General features: G+C 43.8%; 1 protein-coding gene across 1 annotated transcript in view; it reads left to right on the forward strand.

The window, feature by feature from the left end:
* rapgef2a (Rap guanine nucleotide exchange factor 2a) overlaps positions 1–17,195 on the forward strand; it is a 149,972-nt gene extending 132,777 nt beyond the window's left edge. Inside the window, exons 22-29 of the mRNA XM_060916582.1 lie at positions 2,046–2,169; positions 3,659–3,682; positions 4,074–4,288; positions 6,055–6,171; positions 10,392–10,526; positions 14,886–15,039; positions 15,431–15,993; positions 16,148–17,195. Of these exons, the coding sequence (XP_060772565.1) occupies positions 2,046–2,169; positions 3,659–3,682; positions 4,074–4,288; positions 6,055–6,171; positions 10,392–10,526; positions 14,886–15,039; positions 15,431–15,993; positions 16,148–16,173 (1,358 nt within the window). The 3' untranslated portion in view covers positions 16,174–17,195. The remainder of the gene's footprint in view (positions 1–2,045; positions 2,170–3,658; positions 3,683–4,073; positions 4,289–6,054; positions 6,172–10,391; positions 10,527–14,885; positions 15,040–15,430; positions 15,994–16,147) is intronic.
* The last annotated feature ends 685 nt before the right edge of the window (positions 17,196–17,880 follow it).

Genomic DNA, 17,880 nt, shown 5'->3' on the forward strand with positions numbered 1-17,880 from the left:
TTTTTTTTTTTTAAATAGAGCGGATGCGGCTTATATACAGGTGCGCTCTATAGTCCAGAAAATACGGTAGTTAATTGCAGCAATTAAATCAAAAATAAAACCTCGGGAGCCGAAAGAGCCGGCTCCTTATAGTAAGAAGAGCCGAAATTCCCATCACTAGAAACGGGTAAAAGGAGCGTCCTGCACGCTGTCCCTGTCTGTTGTGGCAGCCCACAGCACAACAAGCAAACACCATGGTTATTTATAGAGTGCTTACTGACATTAATCTATTCTAGGTGTCTGTAACACGTTTTTTTTTTTTCAAGCCGGTTCTCCCTCTCTGTCTGCAGCGTTAGTATGTAGCTTGACGTTCAAAATGGCGGACACCAGGGCGTCACGTGACCCCGTGACGTCAGGTGAAATACCTCAATAGGCACTATTTTCTCGACCGCACAAGGACCGCTATAAAAAGCGGGTGCCGGCAAACGAAACCGAAACTTAAGAACGCGAGATGGCTGAAGCTGCACAGCTAAAATCACCACCTGGCCTGAAAGCTGATGTACGGCATTACTTTGGATTTAAACGTTACGAGGACAGAGATGAACTCGACAGAACAAAAGCAGTGTGCAAACTGTGCCACATAGAGGTAAAATATAGTGGCAATACAACCAATCTCCGCAACCACTTATCCAGGCAGCACGCCGAGACAGTTTCAGCTAAACCTGCGGCGAATCAAACTGCACTGGAGAAGGCATTTGGTGTTCAATTGCATGCACAAACACACATGGGGCTGTTCCTGTCATTAGGGACAGTTTTTACTTTAAAGTGACAATCCAGCAATATCTAAGTAGATCGATATCGGATCGTGACCTTATGAATCGGAATCGAATCGATCCAGGAAATCTGGATCGATTCCCAGCCCTAATAGATGCATTACTGCAGGGGTGTCCAAACTGATCCATAAAGGGCCGTGTGGCTGCAGGTTTTCATTCCAGCCATGCAGCAGCACACCTGACTTGGCTCATTCGATCAACTGAACTTAGCCTGGGAAATCCCATGCTGCTTTGCACAATCGTTCCGATCTGAAAAGACAGCATGGAAACTATGGTCTAAAGGCTCGCCTGAGTTAGGGAGCCAATCAGAGAGTGGGGAGGGGTGGAAAGACGGTGACGCCGTACTACTCGACAGACGGAAGCTTGTAGTTTATTTGGGACTGTTTACGGATCACATTTAACATGGCGGCGAGCGATACCGATCAAGCTTTAGACACTGTTCTGAATAGTTTAGAGCGAAAGTTTGTTTTAAAAAAAGAACAGCGTTTGGCGTTACAGTCTTTCTTTGTCGCTCTAACTACGTCACCGGGTACAACTGCCATGATTGGCCATGGGCTACGTATACGCCAAATGATAGACATTCGCAACGTCCAATAAACGGCCGTTGACAATCGTAAACCACACCTCCCCTACGAGAAATTCAATAGGTGGATTCCAGACCATATTTCACTTGTGATATGGTCTGGTGTTAACCAGACTAAACTGAACTGTCTTCACACAGTCAAATACTTGCAGCCACACCCACCCTTGATTAAAGGGTGGGTGTGTCAGTTGATCGAATGAGCCAAGTCAGGTGTGCTGCTGCATGGCTGGAATGAAAACCTGCAGCCACACGGCCCTTTATGAATCAGTTTGGACACCCCTGCATTACTGTAAGCGTCCAGAGCATCTTCCAAGTGCGACTTTCGACTGTCCGGATGGGGCCAGACGTAGGGCGTCAGGATGGATCAGGCGAGTCTGAGGAGCAGAAAAGGTCAGCGTCTTCGTGCTGTCTCAGGACACCAGTGCACTTGATCTCGACTTGCGCCAGCCAGCTGCTCGCGCTACATCACTTCCTGATTTTCCCAAACGGTGGGGGAGGGGCACAGAATTTGCTTGCGTCAAAAAATAGTGACATTTAAAAGGAATTTGCGTTAACGCGTTATCGTGTTAATTTCGCCAGTTCTGCTTTTTCTTTAGGATCTGTTCATGTGGCTTGAAGTAAACGTGTGTGTGTGTGTGTGTGTGTCGCAGGTAATGACTCAAAAGTGGACGGACTGGTCAACTTCGAGAAACTGAGAATGATCGCTCGAGAAATCAGGCACGTGGTTCGGTTGGCGTCGGTCACAATGGATCCAGCGCTGCTCTTCAGGACGAGGTACACACGACACTTTTTTTTTTTCTCTTCTCTCTCCTTCATTGTTTGCAAAAGACACAACACACACACACTTTCAGGTCGAGAGCTGCATGGAAAGAGAGCCTAAATCTGGAGAGGAACAAAATGGAAAACCGCTGACGAGCATGTTTTTGCCGATAGCGACACTCTTGGTTAGTATCTAAGGCCAAGTTTACATTAGACCGTATCTGTCTCGTTTTCTTCGCGGATGCACTGTCCGTTTACATTAAAATGCCTGGAAACGCCGGGAAACGGGAATCCGCCAGCGTCCACGTATGCAATCCAGATCGTGTCTGGTCCGGTGCTGTGTAAACATTGAGAATACGCGGATACGCTGTGCTGAACTCTAGCTGGCGTCGTCATTGGACAACGTCACTGTGACATCCACCTTCCTGATTCGCTGGCGTTGGTCATGTGACGCGACTGCTGAAAAACGGCGCGGACTTCCGCCTTGTATCACCTTTCATTAAAGAGTATAAAAGTATGAAAATACTGATGCAAATACTGCCCATTGTGTAGTTATGATTGTCTTTAGGCTTGCCATCCTTCCACTTGTAAGTGATATGCGCTGGGATCACACACACAGCGGCTCAGTCCCGAATCACTGCTCGTGCGCTTCACTCGCGCGCTCTGTGAGCTGCACAGGGCCGGAGTGCGCACCCTCCAGAGGGCACTCGCTGTTCAGGGCGGAGTGATTTGGAGCGCAGGATGCCTGCGGAGCCGAGCGTATCCGTGTATTGGCGTTGCTGTGTGCACGCAAATCGTTTTAAAAACGTTAATCTGATGATCCGCTGATACGGTCTAATGTAAACCCCACCTAAATAACCGGACGAGCTGAAGACTAGTCAGGAAAGATTTCTGGCGATAAAGGGATTGATTTTTCCTTTTCTGGCTCTTTCGAGACAGAAAAGTCAAGATTGTGCAGCTTCCCTAAAACAGGCACGGTGTTATTTTTAGTTGTCCTCCTTCAGCATCGAAGGAAATATTTTCTCTTCGTATTGTCCTACGTATATTTATATTCTGCGTTTTCCCCGAGTTAAAGAAAGCACTTGAAGTTGACTTTTTCAACTCTTGAAGCTCTGCTGGGGGGGAGGGGGGATTGAGAGCCCTTTTTTTAAAAACGGCTCCATTCTGTCCAGACTGGTTGGGGTTTGGGGGGGGGGAGCACCACCACCAAACGCGAAAGCACACTTCTTGCCGCCGAGAGCCGCGTCCGTCCCCATCCAGCTCTCCGTTTCCATTCAGTTTTTCCCGACATGCCGAATTCCTTAAACACACCCCGTAATAACGATTTTGGTGACGTTTCCGTCAGCCGTGTTTGTGCTTGATGTCCAAAGCGAGCTCTGTCTGTGGTCTCTGTTCCGTGGGCTTTTTCCTGTATAAGCACCTGTCTGTCTCTCTTGTCTCTCCCCCCTTTTTATGTCTCTTTCTCTCCGTCCTCCTCTTTGGTGTCTTCACGGCTGTGTTTTAGGAAGAAAAAATGGAGGAGTCTGGGGTAAGTGGGACTGTCGCTTTAGCTGATTTTGCTGCTCACACTCTTGCTGTCTGACTCCTAATGTCTAACGTCGCTGGTCGTGCCGTGTGATTTAACTCCACTCATATAGACTGAGATTAACTTGGTGCAAAGCACAGTAGTCTTCTCTCCTTTTTTTTTTTTTTTTCCCCCTCCTCTTCTCCCTTGTCTCTTATTCTCTACTCTTGTTTTCATTTCTCTTGTCTCACCTGTTTCTTTCCTCTCTACTTTTTTCTTTTCTCTTCTGCATGAGGTGTAGCATTTGGTAAGTTATTCGAGCATGTCTAAACGCTTTATTCCTTTGTTTCGCCCTTTTTTTTCCCTCTCTTCTCTTCCCCTGATGTCCGTTGTTTTATTTTGGGTGCGTGTGTAGGTCTCTGAGTCAGGTGAGCAGCTCCTCATTGTCTGAGGGAACAATGGGTCACAGGAGGAGAGGCAGACGGAGCTCCTTCCTCAGCGCCAAGAAACTCTACGAGACGGAGATGATGAGCAGACGAGTGCGCCAGTACCTGGACATGCTGACACACGAGAGCGATGAAGACGCGCTACACACCCTGTCTCTGCAGTGGGAGCCTGCAATCAACACGGGTGAGACCCACATTACCCAGCCAGGGTTAAACTGAAATGCTGTTCGAGTGCATTTTGTCTCATGCATGAAGTTTTTCTTGATCGTTTTACATGGATGCAAACAGCGCGCCTTTTGGCGGATGCCGCCTTTTTCACGGCTGTCTGGGGGGCTTGTGTGAATCGTGCAGATCCGATGAGTTGTTTTTTTTTTTGGGGGGGGGCGTTGGAGTGTCTGATTATAATTTCATCAAAGTAAATTCTGGATTAAAATTACTAAATAAGCAAATGTCGTTACAGTCCATGAAACATAGGAAGTACAAGTATGAGAAGAAAACAGTAAATCAGAAAGCTGCGCACGTAAAGCCAATGGAGCACTTGCATGTGACGTCACAGCCGATCCAGATTGTGACAGACGCCATCTTGTCGGTCAAACGCCATATTTCCGCCTTCTACTTCTACCTTTTCTTCTGGAAAACCCTACTATATACAATTCTACTACAACGGCTGCGGCTACAAGCTCTCCCTACCTGTGCACGTTTATGTTTTTTGTGTGTATTTTTGCATGATGTTCGTCTGTACCGGACTTCAATATCCACTACAACCGTATGGACTTACTGGACATTGGTTTCCAGCAGAAAATGATGGTTTGTAGCGATTTCCATCGCATGCACAACATTCCGGACGAGATAGCGAGACCAGCAGGGTCTCCGTGGATTGTTATCGGGTCTGGCAGGCGAAGGAGGCAGCGTCGGGAGAGGAAGCAAAAGCGAGGCTGCAGGCAGAGCCGGCCTGTTGACTAAGCTCAGAAAACAGCCACTCAAATCTCCACTGCTAAGCCTCTACCTCTCCAACGCCAGATCCATGGTAAACAAGACGGACGATTTGGAATTACAGCTGGAATTACCTTATTCTATTCTATAATCGGCTGGTCAGTGCTATACTACTTAAGTGACTTACCCATCCAATGAGGATTATTTTCTTGTTTACAAGATGCCACATCTGAGTCGCTGACAAATCCTGAATTTCTGTAAAGATAACTGTCCAGAGATTTATAAGCACGCAGTGCTTCACCACTGAACAGCGAGGGAAAGTTGATGAGGTAATTATACACATCTGGGTATTCCACCTCTGGCAGTTCCATATCCACTGACACGGTCGTGAAAACTCCGTCCGGTAATCGATAAGGGTCCCTAATCTGTAGATCGTTTATTTTAGACATATATCTAGTTATCTGTTCATTAGAAAAATGAGCCGTGTAGTCCGTCGGTTGAAATTTATCCATTTTGTACACGAGTGCAGCAGTATTCAGCGGTGGTTTTTTTTTTTTTTTTACACCGACAAGATGGCGGCTGTGTACTTTCCGGTCACGTGACTGCAAGATCTCTATAGGCTGCGCGCCATTATCTGCTGCTGGCTGCAGTTCACTGCACGCGCAAGGATTTCCATCAGTCCAACGCAAGTTACGTAATTGGCTTTACGTGCGCAGCTTTCTGATTTACTGTTTTCTTCTCATACTTATACTTCCTATGTTTCATGGACTGTAACGGCATTTGCTTATTTAGTAATTTTAATACAGAATTTACTTTGATGAAATTATAATCAGACACTCCAACACCCCCCCCCCCCCCCCCCAAAAAAAAAAACAAAACTCATCGGATCTGCACGATTCACACAAGTCCCCCAGACAGCCGTGAAAAAGGCAGCATCCGCCAAAAGGTGCGCCGTTTGCATCCATGCTTTTAATATATTAAATGCATCACGTGGACGAATTTGTGTTTGTACGTTAGTGCATAAGACCACTGTGGAAAAAAGGCGAGTTGATGCTTCTCCAGCAACACCAAGAAGCCCCACGCCGAAGAATATCCCTCGAAAGAAGCCACCTGGCAAAGAATTGGCATCATTTGGTAATGCCATGTATAATACACACACACACACACACACACACACACACACAATACCTACACCTAGCCATAACTAGGCATTTAACGATATATCACACGACGATAAATTGCGATATCAGTGTTTTCCCCAGAAAAAAATGAAAGCCCTAAATTCTGGCATGATAATGCACAGACAATTGAGCGCCAATGAAGCGAAACTGGGGGGTTTTTCAACTTTTTTGAAAATAGATGCTCTCAGGTGCATTTTCAGGGTCTCTGAGAGGTTTTAGAGCCATAATTATAGGATAGATTTTACCAGCGTTTCAATGGTTTCTGACTTAAATCGTATTCATGTACAGTATACACATTTGAAATTTCACCTTAAAGTTCAACATGCAAGTTAAACTGTTTGGTTATAGATTGAAAATCTACGGGGATCCCTTAATTATCTCTGATCAAGTAGTGTCGTAACAAAAATGTGCATGAAAATATGAACCGCGGTTTGCTCCATCTTATGCAACCCAATGAAGAGAATCGATCATCATGACCTCCTGTTGATCACAAAGGGATCTGAACCTAAGACCTGCCACCTTAAAATAAGTTGCTGTATTACTATAACTGTAATGATTTAGAATGTTTCTGATGCAATTACCGTAATTTATTTTTTTCGCGGTCCAAATCCTGCGCTCTGATGGATCCGCTCGCCAGCCAGTATCCTACAGTACGGATCCTGGTCACAGACCTCTGGCAACTCGCTCATTCACAACAACAAACATAATAGCTTTTTTTTTTTTGGTCAACATTTATTTTTTTATTTTTTTTATTTTTTTTAAATAAGATTATCAAAAATCGTATAAATGTTTGCCAGCATTTCTCAGGAGAATAGCATTAATTTTACAGCATGGATAGCGATAACGACAGTGTTCACAGCGAAAGCGAGTTTTACTACCCTGAGGAAGAAGAAATAAAGGAAAACATTTCAGGAGAAAGCTAAAAACCTGTAACTGTTGCTAACGCTGAGCAAAAACATGGCTGAATCCTGAATGACTCCTATTTGTATAAATAGGGGACTACATAGGCGGCAAAATGTAGTTTTTTTTTTTTTTCCTGCCATGGAAGTGCACTTGTATACCGAGGAGGAAGCCATTTGCATTACAGCCGTGAATGAGGATTCAAAATGGCGGTTCAGCTCGGTTTTCCCTTTCGGGCGCTCTCGTTTTCTGTTAGAATTTGGTGAAGAAAAAAATAAATATATTATTTACCAGCTTAAGGTCGGTCCGTATGGTGAAATACCGTGACCTCGGCCAGGAGGGCCTCGCTCAGTACTTTCAAGACCTCGGTCACGGTATTTCGCCATACGGACAGACCTTAAGCTGGGAAATAACGTGTGTACACACACTGAAAAGAAAAGTAAGGCGACTGCATATTATAAAGCTTAAATTTTGGCACTTTATTAAATGGACTAGATTAAGATTAAAACGTATATATTTAATGGAAAATACAACTTTTAAGTTTGCAGAAAGATTATGTACTTATAAACACATTCATGAAGAGAATTTAAGTGTCAAATGTAGCATAATTTTGAATAACGATAAGCGTATTTGGCAGTGTGATGTCACTGTGAGCCTTTAACAAAAGAATAATCCAGAGCCGCCTTTTGTTAAATGGATCCCAGTGACATCACACTGCCAAAAATGCTTATGATTATTATTATTTGAAATGATGCTATATTTGACACGTTTGGACAACTTCACTTCGTGAGAGTGTTTAAGTACATCAAATCAAGTTTATTTGTACAGCGCTTTTAACAATAAACAATGTCGCAAAGCAGCTTTACAGAATTTGAACGACTTAAAACATGAGCTAATTTTATCCCTAATCTATCCCCAATGAGCAAGCCTGTGGCGACGGTGGCAAGGAAAAACTCCCTCAGACGACATGAGGAAGAAACCTCGAGAGGAACCAGACTCAAAAGGGAACCCATCCTCATTTGGGCAACAACAGACAGCCTGACTATAATATTAACAGTTTTAACAGGTATAACCCTCAACTGTCCTCATGGGGCCGTCCTTCACAGGAGCGGTGCGATAAAACTCCGACCAGACACAGGGCACCAGGATGGATCAAGCAGGTCCGAGGGGCAGAAGAGGCCAGCATCTCAATCCCAGGACCAACATGTAACTCAGAGGGACAGATGGGGGGGGGAGAGAGAAAACACGTTGTTAGGTATGCCCTAAAAATGACAAGTATTAAATCTGTGTGGTAGGCTCGCAGAGACGAGAGTCTTTACATCAGGCATAACACACAATGGCATGTTAATATGGTAAAAAATATATCATGACCTGCTCTGGCTGGATGCTTGATTGGGTGATGGGAGCACACTCCTCAGCAATGATGAGATGCAGATGGGACCCTTAGGGCTGGCCAAGACAATTCAGTTACATTTCACCGGGTCTGGGACATGCGACAGAATGTCTGACGGCCGATTCCCTGCAGGCTACGATAGCCAGTCGAGGTCCCCACCGTCTCCACCAAGAGATTTCCTGTTGACTCCATGTAACTCAGAGGGACAGATTTGGGGTGGGGGGGAGAGAAAGAGAAAACAGGTGGTTAGGTATGCCCAATGTCACCTGAATAAGTAGGAACAGTATACATATTGCACCGAGTACAAGCAGGGACTCCGGCAACTAACTATGACAGCATAACTAAAAGGAGAGAGCCAGAAGGTAACACAGGCATGAGGGAGCCCCGGGACATAAAGCAGCCAGCCACTACACCGTCAACAAACTCGAGTGAGCAAGCGAGTGGGGGACTGACAGCATCCATACATCCCAGTTTACCAAAACACTCTGTCTGAGGACCCTCCAGATCTCATCCTTTACCTCATAAACACCATTAACAAAAGGCTTGACTAAACAGATATGTTTTCAGCCTAGACTTAAATGCACATAATCTTTCTGCAAACCCAAACTAATGAATGAAGTTTTCTCCTCCTTTAAAGCAGATTAATTCTCCTTGGCTTTTGCTTGGCCCAATGTTGGGCAGCCCTCTCATAGTCCATCTCGCTGTCATCCATGCTGATGTGGATCAAATTGTCCAGCGAGTGCTTTTTGAGCCAGTCGCTGTGATCAGAATTGATGACGTTTTCGTTGCCGTGACAGTTGTCTGGTTGACTAAACATCAACAAAACCAATCTTTGATAATAGACCAGTTCAAACTTGTGATTAAAATCAGTCGGCTTTGTCCGTCTGGTGGGGGACGACATCGGCAGCCAATGAGATCGCTTATAATAAATCGGAAACTTCCGAGATGTCTGACGTTTTCTTTCGATATTTTTATTGGACGGTTTGAACACGTGATCTTGACATAGCCAACAGATTAGCTTGTTTACATCATACTACGCAGACATATTACTTTGACAGAATCAACACAAACATTGTAAAAAAAAGACGGTTTGTTTAACACAAAGATCAATCAGTGTGTAAATGGATCTGTTATTTGCTCTCCTATGTATCTAGTTACTTGTGGGTAGGAAATTAAACGTATCGGTATAAATCTAAGCGTATCGGATTTTAACTAAAGCGACTAAGCGTATCGGCAGGCAGAGCAAGAGTATCGGGCCCGATACGCTAAAACGCTTTGGGGAAAACCATGCAAATTTATAATGATTGGAGTCAATGTAATAAATGAATTTTGATGATTATCAGGCTGAATAATCTTTTTCCTGGATGTAACTATTGAATTGTTTCGACAGCAGAGAATGCAATAACGCAAAATCACAGGAATATACACACGACTTCACCCTCTGCAGAAGTAGCACAGCTCTAATGCCATGAAAACACCCAAAAAAGATCTAAAATGGGAAAGAGCTGTTGTGCGAGTGACTGTACCACTAGCTTTAACAGGAAATCTGAGCTCAGTTTTTACAGAAAGCTAAAGAGAAGAAAATGAGGTAGTAGAAATGTTCATAAGGTTATTTTTTTTATTAAAAAAGCATGTTTATAACATTTTCATTTTTAATAAAAGGAATATTTTGGATAATATTTTGCTTCAATCTTTACATGCCGGTAAATATTTATTGTTGATGAAGAAAATGGAATAAAAGGGTTTAACAAAAGGAATCATGAATCAAGTCGTGAATCATTAGATGCCTCGCTATAACCTTAAAAAGTAAAAAAGGTATATAAACATTTTTCTCATCATTTTGGAGTTGATACAAAAGTAAAACTGTGTGTTTTGTGTAGGTGCACATTCGCCCGGGTCTCACCATGCAGAAGAGGGTCAGGATAGACCGAGAAGACCGCAGGAAGACAACCAATCGAATGCTTCCTCTCTCCGTTCATCCCCGCCCACTTTCCCTGGCAACTCCTCCAGAAAGGGTAGGAACATACTGACCGCTAATTAACAGTCTCCCAGAGTCTGGCTGTCTCTTACAGGATCCCAGAACTGACGACTGCATTTTATTGCTGGGTTTCACGTAACGTCACATCTGCCTCATTAGTTATTCAGAACTTTAGCTGGTGGTCTACCAAAGCTCAGTTGATAAAGCGTTTGTACGGAGAAGGTGCATTGCTCGCATGAAAAATGCCTCGCGCTTGTGTCGTTTTTAGGTCGTTCAAATCGATCAAACCGTGAAACTGATCAGTTTCTTCAGGGTTCGCCGTGAACTAATAAAGGGTGAACGAACACAGGATTTCGCAAAAAGGCGTTGAGAGAGGTGGCTTTTGAACCTCTTACTGAAATCGAAGGGAGCCGAGTCGAAGCACGCTCAAGTTTGCGGTGATCACTTGGCGAAAGGTTTGTATTTCCCTCTCAGCTACGGCCTTAGTGTTTTCCAAGTACCGTATTTTTCAGACTATAAGTCGCACTTTTTTTCATGGTTCGGCTGGCCATGCGACTTATACTCCGGTGCGACGTATATATGTTTTTTTGTTTGTTTGTTTGTTTGTTTGTTTGTTTGTTTCTTCCCACCGCGAGAGCTTCAAGGCAGTTCTGCGACAACTGTGGGAGCAGTGGATGATTGATGGGGAACACAGCTTCATGGCAACCGGGAGGATGCGCCATGCAACTTTTCCTTGATGTCATCGGGTGGATTGACAAAGCATGGGCTTCAGTGACAACGGAAACCATCCTGTCGGGGCTTCGAAAGGCTGGAATAATAACTGGAGCTGATGCCGAGTCTGACGACAGCCACGCAGAAGAAGAGGAAACGGCGCTTCGTCTGCCGCTGGAGTTGGCAGAGTTGTTCAGAAGCGACACCGAGGATGAGGAATTCGATAGATTTGCTGATTTGGAGTGAAATCGTCAGCTTGATAAACTTGATTGACCTGTGTTTTATTATTAATGATAGGCCTATAGTTATTTAAATAAGTTATGTAATGATTTTCGGCCTATGGAGCACTTGCATGTGACGTCACAGCCGATCCAGATTGTGACAGACGCCATCTTGTAGGTCAAACGCCATATTTCCGCCTTCTACTTCTGGTTCTACTTCTGCTTTTACTTCTACCTTTTCTTCTGGAAAACCCTACTATATACAATTCTACTACAACGGCTGCGGCTACAAGCTCTCCCTACCTGTGCACGTTTTTTGTATGTATTTTTGCGTGTTGTTTGTCTGTACCGGACTTCAATATCCACTACAACCGTATGGACTTACTGGACATTGGTTTCCAGCAGAAAATGACGGTTTGTAGCGATTTCCATCGCATGCACAACATTCCGGACGAGATAGCGAGACCAGCGGGGTCTCCATGGATTGTTATCGGAAGCAAAGCGAAGGAGGCGGCGTCGGGAGAGGAAGCAAAAGCGAGGCTGCAGGCCTGTTGACTAAGCTCAGAAAACAGCCACTCAAATCTCCACTGCTAAGCCTCTTCCTCTCCAACGCCAGATCCATGTAAACAAGACGGACGATTTGGAATTACAGCTGGAATTACCTTATTCTATTCTATAATCGGCTGGTCAGTGCTATACTCAATACTTAAGTGACTTACCCATCCAATGAGGATTCTTGTTTACAAGATGCCACATCTGAGTCGCTGACACATCCTGAATTTCTGTAAAGATAACTGTCCAGAGATTTATAAGCACGCAGTGCTTCACCACTGAACAGCGAGGGAAAGTTAATGAGGTAATCATACACGTCCGGGTATTCCGCTGGCGGTTCAAAATCCGGTCGTGAAAACTCCGTCCGGTAAGCCATAAGGGTCACAAATCTGTAGATCGTTTATTTTAGACATGTATCTAGTTATCTGTTCATTAGAAAAATGAGCCGTGTAGTCCATCGGTTGAAATTGATCCATTCTGTACACGAGTGCAGCAGTATTCAGCGGTGTTTTTGACCGACAAGATGGCGGTTGTGTACTTTCCGGTCACGTGACTGCAAGATCTCTATAGGCTATTGAATAACTTGATGTTACAGTACATGTTCAGCCAGTTTTTCTCTGGGCTATTATAAATGATTTTGTTTTGCGTTTTTAAAAATAACTCTCCTTCCAAGATGAACTTTATTCTTCGTCTCTGATGTTATGGTGTTAATGGTCTGAATAACGTTTAATGTTTTTATCTGATATGACGTTAACTGGCAGGCGCACTTTCTGCCTGTTTTTTTCTCTGAGCGGTTGTTTTTTATTTTTTTTTCACTAGACGGTTGTTTTTACTACCGTACCTGTCTTTGGAGATGATATACCTATAGCCTACTTGACCTCTGATTTGATGAAATAGAATTCGACAAAAATGAAGAATGACACTCCTCGATGATGACTACAGCTTTAATAACACAGATGAAAGAGCCATGGGGCGATAATAAGCCCTACCGGTAAAAATATTCTAAAAGCAAACTGATTAATGCATCAGTAATAGGCTACTAATATTAGTTATAATAATAATATAGGCTATTAGTAATAACGATAGTGATAGTATTAAAGATAGTAGTAGATATTTAAAATAATCAGACGAGGCTACTTACAGGGCAAAGGGCGCGTTATCATTGCTCAGCTGTTCGTTTACTAAATAAACAATGCAGTCGCGCAGTAACCACGCGCCGCTTATCAGATACAATCACAGATTCTATGGATAGAATAACCCTTCAAAAAAGTGCGACTTATAGTTCGGTGCGACGTATATATGGTTTTTTTTTCGTCTTCATAATGCATTTTTTGGCTGATGCGACTTAAACTCCGGAGCGACGTATAGTCTGGAAAATACGGTACTTTTCTTGCTATGTGTCGTTATTTTACGGTACTTTTTTTAGTCACACAGCGCTAAAGTCCCCAGCTGTTTCTTTGTTTACTCCTCACAAAGTCCATATTCATGAAGGTCGCGACAAAATTCTTCCCCAGCCTTACAGTTACAATGCGCCGTGCTCACTTCTCCGTCTTGTTTAACTAAGATCCAGGTCTTTAAAGGGGTTTCTGATGATCTTTGTGAGTGATTTAGCTGAGAGATAAGAGCCAACACAAGTGAGAATCAAGTGAACTGTTGCTTGTTTACACTCAAACTTGCAGCGCTTCGTTGTAAAGACGTGAACGAAAAGCTTAATCCAGGATTCATTCGGCAGCGACTTGATAGCGAGGTCCTTTACCCAGCCACATATAAAAAAAAAAAAGTCGTAAGCCTCCATGCTCTTCCACGCTTTCATCTGTTTTGCGGTGTAGAAGGACGTCTGCAATACCAGATAGTTGGAGATGTCGGGGAACTCGACTGAAGGGTCGTTTTCGAGATCGTATGACAAATCCTTCTTTCCCAGACTGTAGGGGTCGATTCCATTGCACATAGCAATCTTCTGAATAGATCTAAAGCCAGCAGTGGCTTCTAGATTACGAGTGTACTCTGGGAAGTTCTCGCTATTGCACTATGGACCCTTTTCACGTGACGTCACGACAAACGCGGCCGCCATTTTGGACATGTACTACCAGTAGTTTACCACAGCCAACATTGAGGAACGGCAGCAAAGAAAGTGTTTATTTTCAGCCAGACTTCCATCATGCCACTATATTGTTGTGCACCTGGATGTAGTAACCATCAACAAACAAGGCAAGGGTTATCATTTTATCAGATCCTGGTAGATGCTGGCCGACGGAGAAGATGGATAGCGGCATACCAGCGCTTGTGTAGTGACCACTTTGTTGGAGGTAAGACGAATAAAATTAGCCAGAAAAGGCATTACATTGCTGTTAACATTCCATTCTAGTTTACTGTAATTATGAGCCGGCAGCTATTTACACCGGATCCAGTGTAAATAGCTGCCGGAGCCAACGTCCGAGGTTCCGGAGCGCGCTAGCTCGCGGCAGCTATTTACACTGGATCCGGTGTAAATAGCTGCCAGATCATAATTACAGTAAACTAGTAAATACAGTTTTCTGCATCTCGCTCCTTTTTCTTTTGTTTGTCGCCTTCCTCGCATTCAAGCCGAAGTCCACTACATGTCCAAAATGGCGGTCGCGTTTACGAAGGTCACGTGACTGAAAAGGGTCTATAGCAGCTGTTTTGGTTTGCTAGACCACCAGCTGTTTTACCGGAAGTGAAATTGTTAAGAAAAGCCATGTGGCTGAAACCCAAGAATACTGAGAGTGTGAGAGGTGTGGGTAAACCGTTAGCCACATATTTCAACATGTTCAGTAATATTTTGGCTGTTTATTGGAGCTGGGACTTTTTTTCTTTGTTGGCTTTTGCCTTTTGTTTTAATTTCTGAACTTTCCATGTCCATTTGTAAAGCAAAGAAACACTCTGTTTACCAGGACCAGATCAGCTGAGTCTCCTGAGTTCATCATCATCTGACCTGATCATGGCAGACGACCACGTTCACTCCCACACACACGCCCCCTCTCACACACGCACGTTCACACAGACTCCGAACACACACCGGACAGAAGTCGACCAGATCAGCCTCGGGTAAGCAACTTGGAACGCGCACGCGTGCGCGCACACGACGTCATTGTGAGGGCTGGATTTTCTTGTCTGTGTAAAAAAAAAAAAAATTTAAATTTTTATAGTATACAATACACACCATTTACACCTTAAACAAGCCAGACAGTTCAGAAAATTTAATTTGTTAAATAACACTTCCATTTACAGTCTTGGTTGTTACTATAGAAACGTATTAGAACAAGGACAAACCTGAGTTTTGGATTAAAGCCAGAATTACTGTCTGAAAATGTAATCAACATCTGACCAATCAGAATCAAGGATTTGACAGCACTTGGGTATTTAAAAAAAAAAAAAAGTATAAATAACATTGTCATAAAAATCTGATTAAATTGCATTCATTCTCTCCGTCTCTCAGATCTTATTCACTGACCCAGGACCAGTGTGACCGCGCCTCATTGGACGCTGCTGACAGTGGGCGGGGCAGCTGGACCTCCTGCTCAAGCGGCTCTCACGACAACATCCAGAGCATCCCTCAGCGCATCAGTTACTACGACAGCCGCAGCTGGGAGACGCTCTCAGAAGGGCCGGGTATTGGGCGGAGCCAGTCAGCCACACCTCTCGGTTACTGGGCCGACGAATCAGAAGGTGACACGGGCACAATCAAGCGACGAGGGGGGAAGGATGAGGTGCCGGCTGTGCACAAGAGCACAATGAGTAGAAGGGAGGGACGTTTCCGAGAGCCTCCGCCCACTCCGCCTGGATATACCGCTCTGTCATTGGCTGAGGTCGAGGAGCCCGGCCATAATCTCGTCCACAGTCATACTCATGGCCGACGCCCACCTGACTACAACGCTGCCCTGCAGAGGTCCCGCCTCATCAAGAGGTCATTGGATTTAGAACCGCCCCCACAGCCACGCCCAACGACCCGCATGCACGGATACACTCACTGTCCGATGCCGCGGCGACCGCCATGTGATGGTGAGGATTTTATTCAGTTTCATGAATTTAAAGATTTCCATGACTTTTTTTTTTTTTGCGTTTCGAGTAAACGCATGCCGGAAACTGAAAGTAAAACCGTTTTGAGATGAAATTGTACGCTGACGTTGATTTTTCTGTTTCGTCCTGTTTTCAGAAAACGAGCAGATATCTGCGGTGTGAGAAATCGGCACACGGGGACACTTGGTTGGGAAACGTGTTCAAATCGCGCAACACGCACTGCTTCTCAAAACCGAACCCTCTGCTCCTGCTGTCCTCTGACTGGTTCCATCGGCTGTCAATCAAATCCCAGAGTGAGTGGGAACAGATTCTGTGGTGAAGAGACTCGCCAAGCACCGCAGCACATCGTTTTATTATTAGTTTTTAATTGCTCTTGGTTTGAAATCACTGTGAGAACCACAAGATATTTTGGCACTTTGAAGGAAAGAAAATGAAGGAAAAATGAACAGATAGAACAAAAGTTTAACGTACACGGACGCTTTTTTTTTTAATTCATGGAAAGTGTTATTTTAATTGTCTGAAGTCTACGCCATTTTGTGTGTGTGGGTGTGTGCACGTGTGTGGCATGCAAGGATACTTGAAATGTGTGTGTGAGTGAGAAAAGGCTGCCTGTCATCGACCTCAGAAACAACTGTTGCTATCAGTATTCAAATTTATTACATTTTAGGATTTCAATCATGTCTGTAATGTTTAATCTCACACTGATTCCCGAATGCACTCACAGGCATTTTCATAGTTTTAATTCTTTTCAATCATGTTCTCTCTCTCTTTGATTGAATCCATTTTCATTCCTCTCTTTGCCAGTCCAGTGGCATTAGGCACAAATTCTACCCTATTGCACAGATCGAGAAAGTGTACAAATAAGCAAGAAAGAAACGTTTGCATAGTTATTTACGTGGCTACTTTTTTTTTTTAAACATGGGTCGTTATAATTCTGGGCGAGGTGGAAGATGTAAGTGACTCCCAGGCCTCCATTTCCCTGCCTGACCCTTTTCATACCGTATGTATTTCTATGTCTTTTAAAAAGACAGCTGGTAAAAAGTCTATCACATTTTGTATTTTTAATACAAAAATTGTAAATATTGGTTATATTTTGTTTAAAATTGCAGAGAGCTATATATGGTCTGAGGTAACATTCAGCTTCAAAGAGTTTGAATGACCAAGAATAAATACTGTAGCAATGACGCGTCTCCTGTTCTTTTGTTGTCTCTAAACGAAGTGAAAGTGAATAAAGTTTGAGCTCGGTCTTGTTGTTTGCAGGAACCCCAGCCACTTTAATTAAAGGCCTAATGGATCATTAAGAAGTTGCTTCTTTCCTTTGCAGCTGTCAAAACCATAATTTAATCCTCTGCTTTCAGTTGCACCAACCACATTTCACCACTAGATGTCACTGTTGCTGCAAATGTTTTATATTCTATGCAAGTCATAAACGGTGCAAGTCACCTGAATGGTTGATTTAAAAAGTGGATAAGTTAATGAACCGAAATGAAATATTTCTTAAATATTTTGCTGTCTTGGATAAATCTAGTGTTTGGCTTGCTGGTTAGCGAGCATTTCATAACACTGTTGGAATGATGACCTGGTGGAAGTAGCAGGGAAAATAAATTGGGGAGCAAATTGACCAGTTTTTTTTTTCCTCCTCCTCCCCCCCCCCCCCCCCCCCCCCCCCCCTCTTTCCTAGCATTTTGTAATTTCTTTAAAACTAAATGAATGTAAAAACGCAACTGATTGGCCTAGTAGACGGGCAAGCGAAGTGTGCATCTCGTGGTATTTACGATTTTTGGCGAGTCATTTTTGGATGTCAGAATGAGTAAAAAGTCTTGGAAAATATACTTGAGTACAAGTACTAAAATTCAGTAATACTTGAGG

The sequence above is a fragment of the Neoarius graeffei genome, chromosome 3 (genome assembly GCF_027579695.1).
Source record: "Neoarius graeffei isolate fNeoGra1 chromosome 3, fNeoGra1.pri, whole genome shotgun sequence".
Lineage (NCBI taxonomy): Eukaryota > Metazoa > Chordata > Actinopteri > Siluriformes > Ariidae > Neoarius > Neoarius graeffei.